Source organism: Lutjanus erythropterus, chromosome 22, assembly GCF_056507025.1.
Source record: "Lutjanus erythropterus isolate fLutEry1 chromosome 22, fLutEry1.hap2, whole genome shotgun sequence".
Lineage (NCBI taxonomy): Eukaryota > Metazoa > Chordata > Actinopteri > Lutjaniformes > Lutjanidae > Lutjanus > Lutjanus erythropterus.
This window is the reverse complement of record NC_139338.1, coordinates 18,254,143-18,277,858: the sequence shown is the minus strand read 5'-3', so window position 1 is coordinate 18,277,858 and position 23,716 is coordinate 18,254,143. Positions and strand designations below refer to the sequence as shown.

The window sequence follows — 23,716 nt, the reverse complement described above, 5'->3', positions numbered from 1 at the left end:
AGATTCAACTCGATGTAGAAGAACATGTTTGTGGGTTCAGCTCTCAGTACATTTACTGCCGATTCTCATTTGGACTTCAGTTTATCTCTGTGTACTTCTTTTGCTCCTTCATAATAAAAGCTTTTAGATCACAAAATAACATGAGAATTTTATTGTAAAAGATTTATAGGGGAAAAAAATATTTATATACTGTTCAGACGATTGACTAAAGATCAGTGCATATCAGCTAAATACACTTTCTCGAGAAGGTGCAAACTCCGCTTAGCGTGTCCACCTGGGTGTCATGTTTCCATTATTGCTGCTAACTGCATTAGTCCTGCTGATGGTTGACCTGGTAATGTGTGTCGACTGTACCCTTTCCCACTGAAGACATAAGCCAGATGTTAGTGGGGGGTTTTGTCCAGTGTAAAGGGCTCCAGTATATACTACTGTCAGTTTCAGCAGATATAACAAAATGTTATTGTTATAGCAGTTATCAACTGTAGCTTTTAGAAAACAAGTTGGGTTGTTTTCGCATTAAGTACAGCTCACCGGAAAAAAAGTTCCATATCAGAAAAGCTCCAACTGGCGGAAACCCATCTTCTATTAAGTATACTCAAAAGCACCAGAGCCCATATCTCATTAATGACAAGTCAATATGAATTACCACCAATTTAAATGCTGCAAGAAAAGAACGCATGCTAAAAGTTTTGGGATGTGGCCAAGGTTTCCTGGGAAGGTATAAGGATAATGTAGAGGCAAGATGGATGTTTCACTGGGGGGGCATTTCGGTTGGCTGTCTGTCACTACACTGGCAGTAGCAGCGAGTAAATGTTATTAATGGAGAGGAAAGCAGGCACAAATCACTATGAGCTATAACTCAGTGAATGGAAGATGTTCCTGAGACGAAGAGAGGAGCAGTGAAATGCCAACGATGAGAAGTGAAGGAATTCTCCGACCCTCCCTCTCTCATGCATAAACATGAAGGAGTGACAAGAAAAATACATCCCACACACCAAGTTTCAGAAATGGACAAACAATACATGTTCATGTATGCATGCATAGAGGTAGACACACAAAATGTATGGCTTTGACCTTGTCACCACTTTTTTTTTTTTGTTTGATTTCTAAGCGCACTCTTTCTGCCACTTCACCCTCACCCTCACACACACACACACACACACACACACACACACACACACACACACACACAAAGTGTAGACAGCCCAGTTCTCCTCATTATCTCCCAGTGGAGGCCATCCTAATCCATATCGTCTGTTCTTTGAGACCTCACTTCTCATTTCCCCTCAGGATCGAAGCTGACGCACACAGGGCTGATGAACAGTCGGGAGAGACAGCAGGGAGCACACACACGGACGTACAGTCCTTGACTAACTGACCGACAGTGCATCTGGTGGTTGTCAGCCTCAGATAATGAAATTACTGTAAATAGGAGCATTTTAAGGACCCTTTGTCACCCGGGTCGTAGACGGACATCGAGGAGAGACACGTTCACACAAATTTGTCACTCAGAAGTTTCCGATGACAACTCGACTGAAGAGGCAGAAAAAAAGGGTACAAAAAAAAAAGACAAGCAATCAATCTTGTGATCAATGCGTTCTTCTTGTTTTTAAATTGGATTTAAAATACATAGCCATTTATTTTAATGTTCTTTGGTCATTCAAGCATTTCTTCATTAAATCAGCTCTCTTTCTGAGGGAGTCAGATTATATTCAGCACTCTTAGAAATAAGGGTTTCAAAACGGGCTCAGGTTCTACCCAGAACCCTGGTCCCTGGTCTGTTCAAGAGAGATTTCTTCAAGGGTTCTCTGTAAGACTTAAGATTCTATCAGGAACCCTGTTCATCCATGAAAAAAAAAACATTCTAGATACAACCCCAGCATAAAAGGGTTATTGGTGGAACCCCCTGAGTTTGTTCTAGATAAAATCTTTGGAAAATAAAAGGGTTCATGTTAGAATCGCCTGGGTGGCTTCTATGTAAAAACCCACGAATACGAAAGGGTTCCCATGGGTGGGTTCTCAATAAAACCGTTGGAATCTAAAAGAGTTCTCTGTAGAACCTCATGGGGTGGGTTCTTAATAAAACCCTAAGAATATAAAATGGTTCTTGCTAGAACACCCTGGGTAGGTTGCAGAAAAAATCTTTGGAATACAAAAGGGTCCTCTGCAGATTTTGTTTTGTAAACCTTTCACAAATGGTTCTACATCTAAACCTTTATGCTGAGTTCTAGGTAGAACTCTGTATAAAAGGTTCTACTCTGAAGAACCCTTTATAGTTATAGTTAGCACCCTTCACTTCAAAGAGCGTGTATAGCAGAAACAAAGCAAAGAGAACTGAGAGGCTCCGTTTTTGTAATGCAAAATGAAAAAGGGGAATATGAGTTCAACAAGTCTGAGTTGATGTAAATGAATCTAAGCTACTCACAGATCAGTGGTGCATGCTAATAACTCTGGTGCATGGAGTGTGGACCTGTATGGAGTTATCTTGCTGAAAGTAAAAATCTAGTGAAAGGAGTGGGAAATGAAAATGCACTTCGGATGTGGCTGATCACAGAGGATGTGAATGAGAACATAAACCTCCAAGAGTGAGCCACACGCCGCTGTATACGCTGTAAAGTGCTTAAGTGTTTGCCTGCTAGTCTGCAGTGCTATAAAATATAGTGTGCAATATGCAAGACCATTGTTCCCCACAAGTGGTACATTGGTAGGAGTTTCCATAGCAACAAGCCTCGACTTTAAATTGAAGTGAACATAGGCAGAACTAGGTGTGTATGCATCCAAATACAAACACACACACGCAAGTCTCTAAGTGTTCGCCCAAATGCACACAAATACAGTGTTAGGGGCAAACTTAAAACAATCTGTAAGGAGCAGAGCTGTGAATGAGCTACATGGTGGCCTATTACTTTGAGGTCAGATGAGATTCAGCCGGCAACAGGAGAAGGAAGGCGGACGAGGCCAGAGAGAACATCCCTGACAGAAAACAAGACGTTCCTCTTAAATGGTTCAGGATCAGTGGACTGAGACCTGTGTTTCCCCAAGTCTGCTCGCTCCATGTGTGTGCATCTGCAGGAGTCGATGTGACTGCTTTTAAAATGTAGCAGTCCTGGACGGCAGGTGTGAAGTTGTTTGTGCGTATGTGTGTATGAGTGTGTTTAACCATGACTCGTCTAGGTTTAAAGCAGCAGAGTATCTGTTTTCATGGTCTGAGGCAGGTGTGCCTCCAGTCCTCGCCTTTACTGTGTTTCATACCTGGTTGACTGTCTGACTATGAACACCCTTGGGTTGCATTCAAAACATGGTGTCTACTGCCTTTACTGTCAACTCTAAATATACCTAAAAGACTGTCCACTTGTTAACAACAAAAGCGACTAATCCAAGGTATATTAGTATTTTTAAACAGCTGTACATTATTAGTAAGAATCTGCAGCGAGGGCCCAGACATTCCTAAGCTGCCAAGGGTAGCCACCTTGTACTTAAAGGGATAGTTCTGATTTTTTTTAGTGGGGTTGTATGAAGTACTTATAGTTAAAACTTATAGTTTTGGGAAAACATAAACCAACCAAACTAATAATTTTACCTCACAGAACCCAGGAGTTGTTGGTCTACCAATGCCTCTGTTCGTTAATTTGTTTGTGTTCATTCAATTCATAAATAAGTTGGGCGAAAGAAAGAAGGGGAAAATGAAAAAGCAAAATAATACAGAAATAAATTAAACTGGAAAGTAAATGGGGGGGGGGGGGTAAATAGGGGAATTAATGCAAAGGTAAATAATTTCAGAGGCAAATTAAAACAGAAAGACATAATATTCTAAATTAATTCATGCATACATTTATATTTTATGGCATATTCATTTATTTAGTTATTTTTGATTTTGGCAGTTTTTGGTGATCCATAGTCTGATGGCAAGGTAAAGCAGTGAAAATATTCTAAACATTGCATTGATGTTTTTTTTTTCCAGGTGGACCTTTTTTTAAGTGGCTGCAGTTCATTGCTTAGCTTCAGTACTGATGTCCCAATGCTTCTGCAAACTGGGGGTGTGCCGACTGGCTTGTACTGTAGGTCATACACTGACTATCGATAATTACCTCATTGAACCCCATATTTAAAAAATCCAAACTACCCCTTTAAGGACACTGGGGCATTGATTCAAATGAGAATAGTACAAATAAAGAAGAATAAGCGAATAGCCTGCTTTAATAAAACTAGGAGATATAAATACAGGACGGACAGAATTACAAGTGACAGCTTTATTAAGGTCTTTTTTCAGTGGTAAACAGTGTAGCTGCATGCTGCTGTTTACACTGATTATTTGTCTGAAACATTCTTAATTATTTTCTAACAAAACATTATCATATCAAAAAGATGTTTTTTCCACAGAGCTGCTTCTAGTTTTCTCTTTTTTGGCTATCTTCTTCCTGCATCTCCCTTTCCCTCTTCATTTGCTATTTATTATCAACCTCAACTTTTCTCCATTTCTTCACTGATCTGAACAATCCTCGCTCCTCCTATTTCAACATAGTGAAAAAGTGGCGTCCTTATCCTCCCTGTCTCCTCTTTACTGTACCTTGGCTGGCTCTCCTGGGCCAGGTTTTCTCCCCTCTGGTAAGCGTGGTCCGCTATCTGAGTGGTGGACCTCTTGACGATCTGTTTCAGCTCAGGTTCCAGCCGCTCCATTATGGCTTTGATGGTCTCAGGGATTTTCTTCAACTTGGCCAAAGCCTGAAGAAAAAGGACAATATAAACACCTGAAGCATGAACACAGAGACTCTGAAACAACAACATAGAACACACGGCGTTAAAATTCACATATAACAGGGAATACAGCAAAGGGCCGCTCCATGAAAGTCTATTTGACAATATGATATGTCAAACTGCTGGTTGACAGAGTCTTAAAGTCTAGTTGTTGTCTTTTTTGTCAGTGTGCATTACAAAAACAGGATAAAATAGATAGAAGCTTGCACAAATCCCCAGAGATAACATTTATTAGCTGGCACACTTGAGAAAAAACTCACATCATAAAATGCTTGTGGTTAAACAAGGTAAAACAAGGTAAAACAAATTACAGCTCTTGATTTTTAGCTACATCACTGCACACAGAGCAGAGTTGTAAACTTTGCAAACTAAGTCTCAGAGTCACAATAAACCAAAAAATAAACTGTGATGGAAGTGGAGATGATAGGGAAGGTGCAGCAACCCAGCAGGAGAGATGTTCAGTGATGGGATGGGATTTTATACCTAAACTATAAGCAGGAAACACACTTGTACTTTCTTAAGCTCTGGTCTCAAAATTAACTTTTTCATCAGTGTCCTGCAGCTGTTTTAATATTGATTAATATTAGCAAGTTTTAATAATTTTTCAGGCGAGAAAGTAACCATGTAGATTCCCAATATGTTGCCAGTTGATCCAAATAACGCCTACATGGAAACTTGCTTCATTTATTTTGTAAATGACAAGTCTCAACTGTCCCAGAGTTTTCCCAGACACCATCTGTCAGTGTTCCAGGTGTTATTTTCATTGTCTCCAAGACAACGGGATATCATTAATTTAAAGCACTGCTCTAGCTGTGTGGAAATCTGACATTGTCCCATCACAGTTGGCAAGGAAAGGCATTAAAGTGTGAGGCAGACTAAACCATGAGACTTATGTGGGCTGATATGGGATTTTAGTGTGGGACTGGACCAGAAAAAAAAGGAACCAAAAATCAAATCTTCATATTGAACAGCCAAATCTGTTTCGGCTGACAAAACTCTGAGTTGTGTACAGCCATAATGCAGCGTTCAGCGGTGTTCCTGTGTGTACCTTGATGAGGATGCCCATGAACTCAGCACTGTTCTCCTCTGGATCCACCTCAGGAAGATCGGTTTGGTTCAATTCCCGCACATCCTGCTGCAGCTCACGCACTACAGAAGGTATACACAGACACACACTGTAAGTATTTATACATATTTACGGACAATAATAATGGATGACTGTAAAAGGACAATGACAAAAAAGAGAAATAAAAAGTCCACACACTTTTTTGCTTGCATATTTATAAAGCATCTAACGTCTATCTTTAATGGTAGAATGTGCAGGATTTGTCAGTTGGTGTTTGTAAACACACCAAAGCGATAGTTGACTGAGTTTCAATCAAATACCAACACTTTGGTAAAGCATCCCAAACACAGCAAAATACTGATAAAATAAGAAAACACAGGCGGTGTGCAGGGTCTCTGCAGATACAGACACCACCACACACACTTCGAGTGTGTCATAAGTGATGATTGAGACTACATATGCTTGTACTCTGCTTTATAGCAAAATCCTGAACAGTATGCTTTTAAAAATAATCTGTTTTAGCAACTGAGTCAAACAAACATCTAAAATCTACAGTTTTCTACTGAGCTTTGTTTCCTACTCAGCAGTCCCCCAAACCTAACAGCTGTATACTAACCCAGCAACCCAGATTCATGTATCGTATTTTTAATAACCTACTAAAACAAATGCAATTATAGTTTTAACTATATTAATATATCACATCTTTCTCTTTTAAACACACACCTGCCACCTCCTGTTATCCTCCCCCCCTTCGTGCTCTCTCCATCTGACTTAGCCACATTAGTGGCTAAATTGAGAGTGGCAGCATCGAATGATGCTCTAATTTCCATTAGATGGGGCCTCCCAATTCCCCATCAAAGCACGTTAAGAGAGTTAATGTTTATGGCAAGTTAATGGACTTTGGGTGTATTTCCTCTTTTCCCCCCATTCCAACTGTAGTTTGTGTAATAATTATGACAATTACTAGCTACAAATGAGGTGCTCTAATGCTATTAGACAAAATGGCAAGCTAGGCCATTGATGGAAGATGGCTGCTGTGTCGTGACCACAGTTGTTAACATGACGGTGTGTAGGCACTTACCGCCTGGTTGTGGCTAATTGCCAGTGTTGTCCCTGCATAATGTGGGGGAAACTGTGGTTTTGCTGTTTCAGTTATACTTTAAGGCCTACCGAGTGGGTGAATTTAGTGGATATTCATTATGTATTAGTGGTAATTCTTACATTCATGTGCGTGTTTGTGGGTTTGAGGTCATTGCATTCACATTCATGGTGATGAGCTGAGTGAGTAAAAACAAGTGGAGTAAAAGATAAACAACTGAAATGACAGTTGCACACTCCTAGAAATAAAGGTGCTAACTAGAACCATATAAGGTTCTTCAGCTTGTCCCCAAAACCTTTTTGGTTCCTGGTAAGAGCCCTTAATAAATGTTCCATCTGGAGCCCATTCAGGGGATTCTATGTAGAACCAAACATAATGGGTTTACAGTTATGTTCAACAGTTGAAAACTGAAGCAGAACAGGGTCGGTTCCTTGTTGCTGGAAAAGGCCCAACAGAGAACCCTTCTATGGTGTCACGGCTCCACCCAGAACCCTCTCTGATAATGACCCACCCCTGGGGTTCTACCAAAAAAAGGTTTCATCTAGAACCCACCAGGGGTTTCTACTGAGAACCCTTTTTTATTCCAAGTGTTTCATCAAGAACCCAGTAAGGGGGATCTAATAACACCCCTTTTTATAAGGATTTCACCTATAACCCTCTGGTCTTCTCAGGGTTATACAAAGAACAAAAACTACATTCTACAGTTTGGGCAAAAACACAAGAACACGAGTAAACTGAAGGGATTCCAGATACATCTAGATTTGAAAATAGCATTTGGAACAAGGTTAGACATTGAAATATTTGAGGGTGAGGATCTTTCAATACTCATGTCTTTTCTTCCAAAAATGGTTCTTCAATAAGATCAATTTTAGAACCCTTATTTCAAAGAGTGTAACTGACATAAGCCCTCAGTGGAGTAAACGCTAAAGGTGAAAGAGACAGAGAATGACAACAACTACTGGGTGGCATAAAAATATTGGTCACATCATAGCTTTCAAAAAAACTTTCCTTTTCAGGAGCTAATCATATGTTAATATTGTCAGTCTGTCACTGTCACACTACTACAGGCAGCAGCATCAATACAGTGAGCCAGTATGTGTGTGGATACCAGTATGTACTATATGGTTGCCTGGTATCTGCAGAGCTAAAAAGAAACCGTGAGTCGCTAACTTAGAATGCCAATAGTGGGTGGTGAAAAAAGTGCCAGGCTTAATATAAAAACTCAGAAACACCAAGGGAACACCAAGTTATTGCAGGATTAACTTTTTTCATTATCTTCTTGTTTGCGTTCCTCTGCGCTCTGCCTGGAAGGAATGCAGTGCTGACTCGACGCCCCTACAACCAAGAGAGAATTCATACATTTCTGAATACAGTTATAGTCTGCATTATCAGCCCCTGTTACAGCGCTGGTTACCAGTTTGAGCGTAATGAATGCAGCTCCCCTGCTGTGATGACAGAGTTGCTGGGTGACTGATGGTACAGACAGGGGGGGGGACAAGATGATTATAGCGTTAGCAAGGGGAACGTATATTATGCTCATAGCTGGAGATGTTATGACATATACCGCAAGGAAAAAGATGTGTGTGTGAAGGTGCAAAGAGACATCAGTGGTGTGTTTAGTAGCGTTGTACAAGACAGTTCAGATCAGCAGATTCTGTGTGCTTTCGGTTACGCTATGCGTGTGTGTATGTGTGAGGACGGTTGGCAATACACATCCATAATGATATGCAAATGAATGTAAGCCAGAGTGATGCTAATGACTTCATTATCACTAAGAATATCAGCACAGTGAAAATAAAATTGCAAAGTGAAATTCGCACACTTTGTTATCCAAAGAGACCAACAACGCTGCTTTGTTGATGTGTTTATCTCTATAGTCCTCTTAATATATGCAATTTTAATGGAGAGCAAACCATATAACTTATGGTTTTTCACGAAACACCCTCTTGAAATTGCCACTTCTGTTTGCTTCCTTCATTATCATCTTCTTGCCAACAGGCATTATTCCCTCTTACTCCTCTATCTAATATGATCTAAGGGCCGTACCACTGCCGGATCCAGGTGTGCTGAACTGTGACGAATCCAAGAGCTTGCGAGGGGTGGACAGGCTGCTGACATCCAACCCAGACGTGTCTTTGGTCGTGGAGCTGGGAAGAGAAAAAAAACATCCAGGGAGGGTGAGCATCAAGATAAAATAAGATATGTCATTCAAAATTATGATTTCTGTCTTGAATAAAACTTTAATCCTTTTTTTTTATGTTTTCATTTCATTCAGATAAAAAGTCACCAGTTATGACACATTTTACCTTTGATTTTAAAAAGCGAACAAAACAAAAAACAAACAAACAAAACTAGAATTACTGCCTTGCGGTTGTAAGCCTCCACAAACCAGTCAAGTTGTAGTTTAGATCCATGTTTGTCCAGACTCATACTATATAATATATTACTGAAGATTTTGAAGGAATTTAATAAAAGGTATTAACTATATTGCAAAATTGAATTTATCACTATATTGACATGTTTGATTGCAGTGAGAAACATGCTGTTGAGTACAGAAGATTGATAGAGCTGAACATTATGTCATGGTGAAGTTGACCTTTGACATTTTGGATATAAACATCAACTCATAATTTTATTCTGTTCTAAATTTGTGTGAAATTTTCTCACAATTAGCATGTGAATTCTTGAGTTACGGCCAAAAAATGTGTTCTGTGAGGTTGCAGTGACCTTTGACTTTAACAGCCAAAACTTAATCAATTCATTTTTGAGTCCAAGTGGATATTTGTACCAAATTTGAAGAAATTCCATCAAGGTGTGGGAGTTTAAAATACAAATGTTCTTTTATCTAAAATCTGTTCCAAATGGGTTGATAAACTAAATTCATGTCTTGAGTTTCAGTGCAAATGCAAACTTTGTCAACTTACAAACGGACACCAACTCAACAGGCAAACATTCAGCATTAATTTAAACTCTAACTAACATGAAAGAGGCAAACAATAACGTTACGAGTTATGAGTTGGGCAAGAAACTTAAAAGGAGGGCACCACAGCTGCAGTGCTGTTGTCAGTGAAGTGAATATTTCAACTTCATTCCTGAATCTTGATCATTTATGATCTATTACAGTAAATATATTACAACATTTTTCAAACACTTTCCACTCTATCTCTGATTGTCTTCCAGCAGCTGTGAATCTTAGAGCATCCCAAAAACAAGTGGCAATAATTTGCTCTCACAGAACCACGGCACACGAACATCCTCATCCTGGTCTGTTTGCGTGCTGGTGTTACAAATTATCTGACCATATTTTTCCGAAACATGATATTTCAACTGCATGAGAGGAATAAGCTGAAATTATCTCCAAAAATCTAGAGTTCTATAGCTCCATAGCTCCATATTCGCATATAGAAGTTTAGTATGCGCTAACAGAAATACACCCTTCGTCTAACAAACACAATCTACTGTTAAAAGAAAAAAGCCTTGCATCTCTGGGTGGGATTGGTGCTGCTTTCCAATGAGCCATTTATCAAGCCTTAAGCCGGAGGTGGAAGCAATCCAGGTCCTTTAAGTTGGGCGGTATAAACACAGTGTGCCTGCTAAGTGAGTCGGGTGTATGGAGGCTGGCTTGTTGTTAGAGGCGACCCAATACAGGAAGGCCAGGACCTGTCACCGGCTGACCCTCAGTAATAAATCACTGTACCTCACCAACCCACCACCGCCATAATTACTGCACCCCACACACAGACACACACGTGTAAAAGCACAAACAACACTTAAGCTGAATGCCATCCACAGAACATAACAGCATCAACAGTGTGTTCGAAGCCATTGTGCCGCATTATGCCTAATAAGTCATACGCCTGCATCACGAAAATAAAAAACTGGCCCTCAGGTCACGGAGGCATGGATGAAGTTATTGTCTTGTGGCTGTAAAACCTACTTCATCATTTGAAGCATCATTGTGGAAACTGTGGATGTTGAATTCTGTCATTTTATTTATCTACTGCCCGTAATTGGCAACTGACATTACCTCCCAGGTTTAGAAAATGGTTTGCTCCCTGAACTAAACAAGACAATAGGGCCGGCACAGACTATGATTTTTTTTTTTTTTCAGTCAAATCACATTTTTCCATACAAATACAGATATTTGATGAGCTCCCGTCTGCAACATCACCTGCCATGCATGCTCTGCACTCCACCACACTGTGAATTAAGGGTTTATTTTGACCAAACAAGGGTTGGTGATTGTTGAAACAACGAAGAGACACACAAAGATATTTTTAGTGAGTTTCATTTTGTTTCTGTCGGGTTTGAATGTGAACTGACGATGACGATGTTAAAATTACAGCCTGGTTAGTTTGGCGAGAGCAATAAAACAGCCGTTTCTGGTTGAACAACACTTCTCTTGCTCTTTACTGTAGCGATCCTTTCCATAATGTTGTCAGACGCTTGATAACAATCTGAGCCTGTCCGTGGCAAAATCAAGCAAACGTCACCTGCCCTGTGCGCGCCACAGTGCGCCATGGTGAAGCAGCTGACAGCACATCACCTGCACTTCATTTCTGTCACTCTGCTGAGCTTCTATCACAGTAAGTTTTCTGGCTTGTGGTGATTTTTAGACTTAGTTTGTGAAGTTTAGAGCCTGTAATGCCATTGCATCGCTCTGTGTACAATGAGAGTAAAAAAACAAGAGCAGAAACTTGTTTATTAACCACTCGTTTCACCTTCTCTCATCAGTTAACCAACAGCGCATGTTGTCATAAGAATTTTTTTTTAAATAAATGCACCAGCTAATATAAAAATTATATTCCTGATTCTCCTTATTTATAATTCCTCAGTGATATGTTATACGTGTGTATTTTTGTAAGTTTCTATCGGTTATCGTAATGCACACTTACTGATTATATATTTATTTAATCACTGCTTGACTGGACAATGATTCAATCTTCAACTTTCAGGGCGCAGCCCTACATTACGATGTGTACAGTAGCACTAATCATGACTCTAAGTGCCTATTTCCTAATGCCCTATGAGTGAATGAGTGATGTTTGCCATTTTACAATAAATGATGTGGATGTGTTTTTGTCTGTTTTGTTTGGAAAGTTCACAGCACCAAGTACAAACATAAAGAAGCAGAGCAACAAGTTACACAAGTCTAATTGTTTTTGTCAGTAATTGGCTTGGTTTCCATAGAGTAAATAATTGGCAAGTTGTCCCAGCAATGGAATAACTTATAATGAAGGAACATCCATACAGTCTAAACTTTTCAAAGAAGGAAGCACTTTGAAGGCTACATTTCTGTTGACTGTATAATAGGCAAAACATAAAGGCTTTTGGTACCTCAGAGCAAACAAACTGGCTGAAAGATTATTTTATAACAGTCTACGACTTCTTTTGACCTCACTCTGTCTCTTTCAACCCTGCACACTTTTAAACAGCATATTAGTGATAGCTCTGTCAGAACATTAAAATATACTTATTTAACATTATACCCATGCTATCAGTTACACTTAATCATTTGGATGGTAGGGGACACGTATTTAGATTTCATAACCAGTTGGCAACACATTCAGCAGTAAACATCAGACAGATTAAATGCTTTGAGAACAGACACACAAGAAGATATTACTGAAGACGAGTGGGAAATGACCTGTCTAACCAAACAAAAACATTCACTTAATACAAGATTAAAATTACTCCAGTATAAGTGGTTAATGAGAGTTGACGTAACCCCTGTTAAACTTGATCATATTTCCCCCAACATTCCAGATATGTGTGCTGAGCGCCTGAATGAGAAATTAACTTTCCAAATATACAGATATTTTTGGGAAAATCTTGTTAAATGTTATCACAGTTGGTCAAAAGTCACATTCGCTTGAGGGCAAAACTGTGTGCATTCGGGATATACCCCAAGAACAACAAAGCAAACAAAAAGACTGATTCTGGACTTCATGCAAGAAATGACTGCACTATGTTGGAAATATGTAGAACCACCATCATTTCTATAATAGTTTGTTTATAATTGTAACACGAAACAAGTTTTACTGACTGAGAAGAAAATGCATATATAGATGAGAGTATAGATCCTGCTTTTTGTTTTATTTTAATATTTGTTTGTTTGTTTTTTTTATTTACTAAATCTGTTATTTTTTTAAAATGCAATCATTTTAAATTAATATTCTGTGTCAAATAAATGATTTTTCTGGGTAAGTAACTGTGTAATAAGAGGGTCTGACACAAAATAAAATTCTAATATGGTGGAATGAAACTCTTAATCCTTCTTTACTGTCCCTCAAAGTTAAGTTTTCAACCACTAATCATGCTACTATACTACAGAGGCAATAATAAAACACGAACCGCAATTTTTTCAAGCATACATAATTAATAAATGGTCAGGCATCCTCTGATGACAAGTAAGTACTATTTCTACATTTCTATTCTTCTATTCTATCAACCAAAGTGGAGCCCAAAGTTGTAAAAATATATAATCAGTATAAGAAATACATGAAAATGTCCCTTACCCCAGGAGCCGAGCAGCATTTTTGTCCTTGTTCTTGTGTCCCAGGCGACTCGTGGACTTGATGTAGAGGTGTCGGTGCAGCTCATCAATGAGTACCAGGTGGATGTTGAGCTTCTTGCTGTGTAGCTCCAGGCGCAGATCTCCAAGCCCCTCCACCTGCAACAGGGGGCCTTCCAAAGACTCCACCGCTGACACCTGCACATGACAACAAGTCAGCCAATCACAGGTTATCCTCAGCTTTTCACGTTTCAGTGTCTGATCTTAACACTTTTGCAGCCAGACTACCTGTTGTTTCCACCACCGACTGATAGTAGACAGTTAAAAAGCCACATGGACAGTAGAGAGAGTAAGAGGATGACAAAACATGACATCAGTACCTGGCCCACATAGACCCAGAATTGAAACAAGGAAACTGCACCAAATGGTAAAAATATAAATGTAGCCAAATGCAATTTCACCAGGTAAAACCCAAAAGGGATCAACTATCTCTTTTTCAAATGGCAAAGACTGCAACACAAAAAAGGTTACACACAACAACTGTAAGCACAATGAGAACACATAGGCCTAAGATATTCACTGATATATTAAAATACCTACACATTGACAGGTATCAACCAATCAACCAAAGAGCTTTAAAATCAGGCAGGGTGACCACTTCTCGTAGTTTCAAATCTTTTTTTTTTATCTGATGATAACTACAGTTTTGAGCAACAGGACTTATTTCTGAAATAAAACCCTAACTTCAGTCTCAACTTTTTAAGAACATTATCAACCTGAGGTTTAAAAGACATGCAGCCACCAGGCCAATATACCAAGATATTTATTTATTCTGTAGCCAATTTACATAAAACTTTCATGGCTAGTGGAAAAACAAACAGCACAACTGACAGGGTGGTGGTGGGCACATAATTCCATGTAATTAAACTCTTACGAAACTCAGTCTTACAAATGTAGAACAATTATGTACAGGAAAAAAACACTGTATAGGACCTCCATATGATAATATTGAATTCATACCCATCAATAACTGAACTAGAGCCCTAAAACAGGAAATTAAATTTATCATGTTCCTCTGTTGGAGAAAAATTCCAAAATTTATGAGGTATCTAATGAAAATGTGACTATAATGAAATGTAATTGGCCGGTCAGGATCCAGTGCTAGATCATTACATTAGAAATTACACCTTATACTTCTTCTTTGTTGTCTGTTTGTTTTTCCCTCACTTGGATCAAAAGTTGCTTTCTCAAATCTTTACATATCAACTGAATAAACTGCAAATTTATTTTTTAACTGAATTAATTCAGAGTTCATATACCTTTTCCAAAGTCAAACTGAAGCACTTTTGAAGAATTTTCAAGGTGCATTTTCAAGCTTCTCAGCACCTTACAGCTGTGATAAATTATATGTTCACATAATACCATAAGGTGCTTGACCCCGTTAATTTAATGTTTTTAAAAGTTTCAATTAACCAACAAATATTCATATTATTTTGAACAATAAATGGAAGATATATTTCTCTCCAAAAAGTGATCTAAAATCTCCTCACGCCCTTCTGAGTCATGCTCTTTATTTCTCCAGATTCACCCACTGTGACTTTCTGCAGATTTTATTAGCAGGAGCAGCAGCGGCAGTTGTGGCATGTTTGCAATTAATAAATCTTTATGCCATTAAATAAAATGTGCCATTCTGTATGTGTGTATGTATGTGTGTATTTCAAGGGCACTAATGGCTCGATGATAGCGCGCCGAAGAATATTTGCATGGCCAGGGCAGGCCAGGAGGGAGTGGGTAGCAGAGGAGGGAGGATGCTGGGCAGGGGGCATGGGTCAAGTGTGTGTTGATGCAAATGAGAGCCACATTAGTGACAAGATGAGCTAATGCGCTGCATGATCAGCCCCCTTTGGCTTAATAGAATAACTCTGCATGTCTGTGAGGCTGTGCGTGTCTTGTGTGTGTGTGTGTGTGTGTGTATGTGTGTGTACACACCTCTCAGATGTGTCTGTGTATGATTATATGTGTGTGATTGTATGACTGTAAATCATTTAACGCTTATGTGTCTCTGTGTGTGTGGGGGGGGGGGGTATCTCATTACCATTGGGCTGGGATGACAGAGGAAGGCTGGTTAACATCATTAGGGGGCCAGGCCTGTCAGTGTAATGAGGAATATGAAGCCTCTAGTGGATTTGTTTGGGTGAAGAGAAGAGAAGAGAAGAGAAGAGAAGAGAAGAGAAGAGAAGAGAAGAGAAGAGAAGAGAAGAGAAGAGAAGAGAAGAGAAGAGAAGAGAAGAGAAGAGAAGAGATCAGATCCAAGGGGAGGATGTCAGCAGTTGTATGTGTGTGCACCTGGGTTTTGAGATATACTACAGGGACAAGGGAATGAGAGAAAGGAGGAGAGGAGAGGAGAGGAGAGGAGAGGAGAGGAGAGGAGAGGAGAGGAGAGGAGAGGAGAGGAGAGGAGAGGAGAGGAGATTCTCTGGAACCAAAGACAGTCTCGTTTTTTAACCAACCCCATGGGGTCTAAGACTGCCACTCAATAGCAGACAGAGAGCATAGTCTGAATTCTAATTGTCAACCCTTGGAGATAAGTCTCACATAAACACACACAGAGTTTGGACAGCTATTCTTGTTAGGACATTGCTCTGACTTCCATTTAGGTGAGAAGAGAGAGAGACACAAAGTGCAGCTGGTACTGGAGTTTCAATACCGCAAAAAAATGAGTACTGAAAGCATTTGAAATACTCAGTATCAATATACTGATAGTTTGGCATCATTAACACGCACACAGCATTTCTCTTAATAGCCTTTTTCACCCACCTGTGACTCATCCACTATTAATCAAAATGTTAATTCCCTAAATTCACTTCCACCATGCACACCAGAGCACGCGCTACAGATCATCTAGACAGGACCCACGGTCTGTAGGCACAAAACATTTACAACTTTTGTCAAAGAGAAAAAGAATGAGGAGCTGAAATGAAGAAGAATAGAGAGAAGAAGCAATAGAAGGTGTACGTGGAAACCAGGGACAGATGAGACAGATGAGAGCTGACAGCATGATGGGAATAAACACGAGGGACTCTAAAAAGGTGATACAGACAATATGATGTTACAGTGGCAATTATTACAAAATTTCATATACAGCACACCTAACTAATATAATAATGATATTTTTCTCAAAAATCTGAAGAGAATCTCACTTCTGACCAGTTTCAAGTGCAACTTGTTGACTTTTCTTTCCACACTCATACAGTCCAATTAAATTTAACAAGTTGATGTGCACCAGAAACAAGCAATTTCTTATCTACCTAATCAAATATTTTTAAACAAATGCACATTAAATCACATGGCTTAAACGAGTAAACAATGCACAAACTTCTCTCACAAAGCCCTTAATCAACTTGCTCAACAGCTACATGCACTGATGGGGCTGTTTGACCTCTGGGTATCCAGCATGTATGTGCTCTAATTCACTTCATCACTGGCTATTATTTTAGCTAATAATGTTGATTTAATCCATCGTGTCAAAGGTTGGTGGAATCAGTCCCAATCTAACTAACATCCTCTACTTTGGCTTAAGTGTGGGTTATTTAAGGTGGACTTGCTCACATATTATTTATTCATAAACTGCATAAATATGTCACCAAAACGAAAGGTAGAACGAATGCATCCAACAGCATTTTGATCTGAGGAGGCAAAATAAAATGTGCTTTTAAGTGTGCTTTTTACATACCAATGAAACTGCACCATCCTGATCAAATAAAGTGCATCTGAAGTTTGCAAGACAGAAGCAGTCAGTGTCCAACTGACTTTGAACTTTACACAACCTTTCAAAACGTGCTGTACTGACTGAGCACAGGTTGAATGAAGTTCCAGTTCTCTCCATGCCCACAAAGAGGATTTTTCATGGTCCTTTGGGCGTACCATCATCCTGCTTTTTTACCTCCTCCTTAGATAACCCCATTCTACCAAACTAATTATTACCAAAGTCTGGAGGAAGATGTGTGGGAGTGACAGAAGACGGGAGAGAGGAAAGGGAAGGCAAAGGAAAGGAACAGAGAGATCACAGAGTCTGGCCGTTTAGTCCTCAATGCCATCCTCCAGCTCCCCTGCTGAGCATATTGCAAAACACACATCAAAAGAACAAAAGTACACGCATATACACACACCTGCAGCGCCCTCACTGCACTTAGATGATGTTCTACTGAAGTAAAAGAGTTCCATCCAATGGACTGTTCAAGGCTAGAAAGGATTCTTTAAAGGGATGACAGGCAGCAGGACATCAATCTTTGCAGCAACACTTCATAGACACTAGTGTTTATGAATGTTTACTCTGTCCATTATACTCAAAAGCACCATATTAACCATCTAACCAAACAGGACAAAAAGTACAAATCTACAATCCCCAACTCCAACAGAAAGGTTGGGACAGAGTCATGTACACCGTTTTGTTACCTCACCTTTTCTTTTACAAGACCCAGTTGTTCCCCTTATTCTTGCTTGATATACACTTCAGAGTGCATCACACTTTTTCAATGGGAGACAGGTCTAGACTCCAAATCAGCATCAATGGTGCCTTCAGTGTGTGATGTGACAGCTACCCATGATGCCATGGGCACTAACACACCCTATACCATCACAGATCCTGGCTTCTGAAGCTAGGTAACAATCCAGGTGGACCTTTTCCTTTAGCACAGAGGTCAAAACATCCATGATTTATGAAAACAATCTGAAATGTGGACCTGTCAGGCCACAGCACACTTTTCCACTTTGCGTCAGAGCATCTCAGATGAGCTCCAGAGAAGTAGGCAGCATTTCTGGATGTTGATATATGGCTGTCACTTTGCATGGACGAGTCTTAAATTGCACTTGTAGATGCAGAAACAAACTGTGTTTACCAAAAACAATTTATATGCCCACACAGTTTTTCAGAAAGTGGTGAGCCTCACCCTATCTATGCTTATGAACGAGTGAGCCTTTCAAAGATGCGCCTTTAATACCCAATCATGATACTGTCACTGTTAGTAATCAATCTTTTGAAAGTTATAACTTTCCCGGCATTTTAGCTGCCCCTGTCCAAACGTTTCAAAATTGGGATGCAGGCATAAAATTTGAATGAGTGTATCTTTGCAAAAAAAACAATAAACGTTATCAGTTTGAACAATAAATATCTATGTCTTTACCCTGTATTCAATTTAATAGACACCAGAAATAATTTGCAACTCATTAGTCTACTCACCAGCATATCTGTGGCATGAAGGTAGTGCTTGCTTGCCATATAGGCCTCCAGTCGTTGAGGCACCTGCTTGATGCTTTCGATTTCATCCAGCAGTTGGAGGACATGCTTGTGCTCGATGCCCTCTATCCACAGCTTCCTCAGCTCATCCCTTTTGCAGTGAAGCAGCATCTTACAAGACAAGAGGTTTTCCTTCACCTGTGGAAAAGAGGGAGTTGAAATCCACACAAGTAAGACACAATACTCATCCACTGAGCTCATTTTAGCTACACTGGTACCAATAAACAAAGGCATTCTGCAAATACTGAAAGGGTATTTGAAGAAAAATTAGGAATGCGTGATAATATCAGCAGGTCATCTGTATCAGCCTTTAAGTTATATATTGGAATTGGTCTGAAATGAACATTTCTGCTGATAAGATGATGCTTTAATTATGTCTGCAAGTGTGGAGGTTTTTTCATGTGTTCAAAATGGATAACAAATGCTGCTCTTTGCAATGATTCCTAAGCACTGAGCATCCCTAGAAAAAATACTACCTGACTGTTGAATTAAAACATTGATTTCAGGGCATCTAAGTAACCTACCAACATATCTTTTTTCTATGTTTTCTGCAATAATAGTAAAGCAGGTTTCCTCCTGTCCTATAATATTTATTTACTTAGAGTGATGGCAAAAAACATGCAGCATTTTTAGCAGGTTACTTTCTACTGTGAAAAATGCCAATGGTAAAAAGTAAATTCATTCTTAAGCCGCTGTTCAAAGATGAAACTGTGCCAGCACACCTTGGTGAAAATTAACTTTTCTCCTGCTAGAAAAAGAACCTGAACACTGGACATCTTTTTTGCCACATCTATACTGGCTTGCTCATGAAAGGGAGTAAGGGGCTGACCTCTCCATTTAAAATGTTTGTTATATACGACAGAGAAAATTATGTCCAGGGCGCTCAGGATTCTGACTTCAGCTGACGATTGTTAAGTAGGCAGTTTTCTTCTTGGGTGAGCAGGATTTGTATTAATTAAGTCAGTCTTTCAGTCTGAGAATAAAAAAAGCCTAAAAACCAAGATAAGAAACCCTTTTAATGTATGAAGAGACAAATGAAAATGAATGAAAAACGTGTTTTGTTTTTAATTACACAGCTTAGAGTCACTGCTCTGACATCCATCAGAAACAATGTAAGCATGAATTCTAGCAATGGTTTTCACAGACTTCCAGATTCATTTCATCCAGTGTCCATTTCTGTTTTCTAATCTCTCATTTATACCTGTTTGATCTTGTTGCGGGAGCTGGTGATGCGCTCGGTGATGCTCTGGTAGGTCCTGATGGCAGTGGTAAGTTCAGCATAGTGCTGAACAATCAGCTCATCTAAATCCCTGTCACAAGTTTCAAAGGCCTCCTCCAGACGGCCCTTCTCTGTCTCCCTGTCCTGCACATCATCACTGCTGGACAGAGTCCTGAATCAGAGAAGAAGGGGAGAAAAGGTAGACTTCTACTCAATAAGTAAATCCATGAGTCTGAATGAAACATCAATGTTGGAGTGGAAAGCAGAGATCCTCGGGTAATGGCAATTAAAAGCTGAGGTGTGTTGTGCATTTGAAGGCAGCATAAGGTAGAAGACGAAAAACAGAATAACAGCACAAAACCTAAGAGGTGGGACCAAGTCATTGTTTTGCAATCCACAAGCCTCAAATCTCTGCGTTTAAGTCCCAATTTCAAACAGACAAGGCCAAAGTCAAGTCCCAAGTCCTAACCTTTGAGTACAGAGTGCTAAATCATAATAATTCATTCATAATTTCTAATGCAATTGTGACGAAGTACAGTTCTTTGTACTTCAAATGTCGAATGAAGTTGTAAGTTGTTGCGTCTGTCTGTAATTTCTGACCCCTCACATTTTGCATACGACACTTCTTATCTTGTTTTTTTGTTCTTGACCACCACATAGTTTTTGTATGCAAACAAAAATAGCTTTAGTATTATTTCTTCCAACTGGAGCTCAGTAACATAATGTTAGTTCTTCATGCTTCTCTATGAATTATGAGTTTATCAATGAATACTATATTATATTAGATATGAATAATTATATATATTATAATAATATAATGAATTAATTCTCTCTAATAACATACTTTCAAAACACAGAGGGATCTACATCGAAATCTCATTTTATATCTTAGTTGTAAAAGATAAATAAATCACCTTAATTCCTCTTAATCTTCAGGCTTGGGGTAAGGTGTGAAGAATGTTCATGATTTATCATTAATCTGTGAATCACCATTAAGAATTTTAACGGTTTAAAATGTACTAACTAATAATATATGTTATGTGAATCATTTCTGCAGAGTTCATGGTTCATGGTTCAGTTTAGTTTGCCTTGTTAGTTTAGAAATAGCAGTAATTATGTTTAATTTGGCATTGCTTTGTTTGGCAGAGCCATCTGCTGAATAAGGGCAGGCAGACAAGAACAACTGTTTCAAGCAAGGGTCTTATTGTTTTATTATGCTGATCGTTTAAATTGTTTGTGCTTCATGAATTAATGTTTCACTTGACTAATGTGCTGCTGGAATTGTTTAAATAAGACTTAAAAAGACATTTTGTATCTTCTTAATTAGAAACGAATAATCAGTTACTGGTTGTTAACATGTTCAACTATCAGTTAGGAAAAATGCATTAAATTTGCAACCGTAGAAGGCATAAAATATTTTCAAGTCAAAAGGCTTGTGTCTGAGTTAAGTCACAAGTCACTCCAAGTCGAGTTTCAAGTCTTTTTTTTATTTAATCATATCTAAAGTCAGCAAACTTTTCAAGTCATGCCACTCAGGTCCACACCTCTGCAAGACTTCATATGACAACATGCCCCGAAAGGCAGCATAGCAACATGAACAGGAACATTAATGCTGTAGCATCTTAACAGCAGCACAAGAAGATTCAAAAATAATCGGAAAAAATGATCCTTTATAAAGGCTAAATTGTTTGGATTAAACATTATTCTGGAAGCACTATGACTCTTAATTTTTATTTCCATCTTTTCCATGCATGCTTCTCCTCCCCCTAAGACTTTTATAAGCTTCGTTTAAGATTTGTGACAATTAGAAACTTTCCATCCATTAATATTAAACAGTAGGTGTTCCTGATGTTATTAATTAAGGTCCCGTTATATTTAGTGTAGCACAGCCTTTCCAGTGAGCCAGCATGCAAAATAGCAACACCCTGACTCTGTTTGCCCTGAACAGGAACAACAATTATTATCATTGATAACACCCCTGTTTACTTTTCTATTTAATGTCAAAATGGTTGCTGTGACAAGTCTATGACAGCTGTCAAAACTGCAGGAGTCACAGTGAGGTCACGGTGGTTGCAGTGTGTGCTTGATGTAATTCAGCTTTTTTTTATACTGAAATGTGAAATCCCAGCTTGTTGTACTTGAATACAGTGTGTACTTAAATGTACAGCGGGCAAAACAGTTAGTGGCCATTTAGTGGGATTTTAGGACATTATTGCAGTTTACACGAAGAATGGATGAGTCAAAAGCCATGTTTCACCCTTTTTTTCTGCTCCAGGAATAAATACACTGTTGTCAACATTAAGCGACACATGCTATCGTGAGTCTAAAAAGACAAATGTGTGAGGCTGAATTTCTTTCATACACTGAACAATACAGGAAGGATGTTGCTAGCATATAGCTTTAGCATGAAGCTAGCTGTCAATCCGTGTCTGTCACAGAAATAAGAGCACAGTTCAGGAGCCATCTAACGTGCTACTAGTTTAACATGAAGAAGGTGACAAAGCTTACCTTATGACAGAGATAAGAAGACCAGAAGGGTCTTTGTTTTTGCTAACTGCACTCCTGTATCTCCCTGTATCAGCTGCCATTTTTACAGCTGCGGCACCCAAACAGGAAGGCACCAGCGCGAGGTGGCACGATGGTATTCTGGGAGTTGTAGTTTGAAAACAATGAGCAGTGGTTTGGTCAGCTGGTGCACATTTTCTCTGATTTCTGCTTAAGCCACAGTCTCAAATTTTAGAAGAAAGTTGTAACTACATTGATATAAGCTATAGAAATTAAATTAAAAAACGTTTGGTTAGTAAATTGTGTGGTTGTCAAAGTAGCTTAGCCACAGGGGATCGGAGAGTGAAAATGGAAAACTATTACTTTAGTTATTATTTTAGTTATCCAAATTATATGTATAAAACCCTAAATGTGTGTGATTTGGTTAAAGACAGTTCAGAGATACAGTTCTGGTGAATTTTACAATGTTGTTTACATTTACAGTGTTGTTTTAACAAAATATTTTATTAATTTTTTAAAACAGAACAGATATGACAGTTAGGACAAGTATGAGCAAATCATAGACATAGTGGGATGAAAGGAAAAAACAACAGAAGAAGAAAAAGAAACAAAAGCCTGGTGTATATAAACATAAGGCAGAGAAGCAAAATACCCAGGACAGAGCATCAGACTTTCACAGAGGTATAGGCAGCATTTAATGGATAGTTAATTGATTTTTCTTAATTCTAGTTTAATATATACATTGCTCATTGTATTTTTTATTTATGTACTGTAACAAGACCGTTGTTAAAAAAAAAAAAAAAAGTTTTAGGTAGATTAGGTTTAATAGATAAGGTCACACAGGTCACTTTGAAATCTGGACACTGTTTAAAAAGGCTTTTGTATGCCACATGCCAAGCTCAATATCACCAACTTTTCAGAAGCATTATGAAGAAAATAAAGCTGAATAAGAAAATATATATAATTCATAGAAATTTCATGAACTCATTAACTGAAAACAAAATAAAATGTCCTAATATTTCTTCATAAAGAATTTAAATAAAGCCAATGTCAGATATCAAATTTCTTTCTTTCTTTCTTTCTTTCTTTCTTTCTTTGTCATTCTATTTTATTATTTTATTCTTCATTATTCTTTTTCACTTGTAAATCTTTTATTTTCATATTTTAGCTGACTAATAACTCATATATCTTCATGATGAACAACTACAAAATTTCCAGCTTTTCACTTAATCGCTTAACATTCTGTGAACCAGGGACACTCA

The 23,716-nt window shown here is 38.7% G+C and overlaps 1 protein-coding gene across 1 annotated transcript in view; it reads right to left on the bottom strand.

Annotated features, from left to right (window-relative positions):
- exoc4 (exocyst complex component 4) overlaps positions 1–22,561 on the bottom strand; it is a 153,606-nt gene extending 131,045 nt beyond the window's left edge. Inside the window, exons 1-7 of the mRNA XM_084710580.1 lie at positions 22,458–22,561; positions 19,932–20,121; positions 18,674–18,868; positions 13,439–13,632; positions 8,967–9,067; positions 5,804–5,904; positions 4,568–4,722 (exon numbers count right to left, since the gene is read on the bottom strand). Of these exons, the coding sequence (XP_084566706.1) occupies positions 4,568–4,722; positions 5,804–5,904; positions 8,967–9,067; positions 13,439–13,632; positions 18,674–18,868; positions 19,932–20,121; positions 22,458–22,537 (1,016 nt within the window). The 5' untranslated portion in view covers positions 22,538–22,561. The remainder of the gene's footprint in view (positions 1–4,567; positions 4,723–5,803; positions 5,905–8,966; positions 9,068–13,438; positions 13,633–18,673; positions 18,869–19,931; positions 20,122–22,457) is intronic.
- Between the last annotated feature and the right edge of the window lie 1,155 nt (positions 22,562–23,716).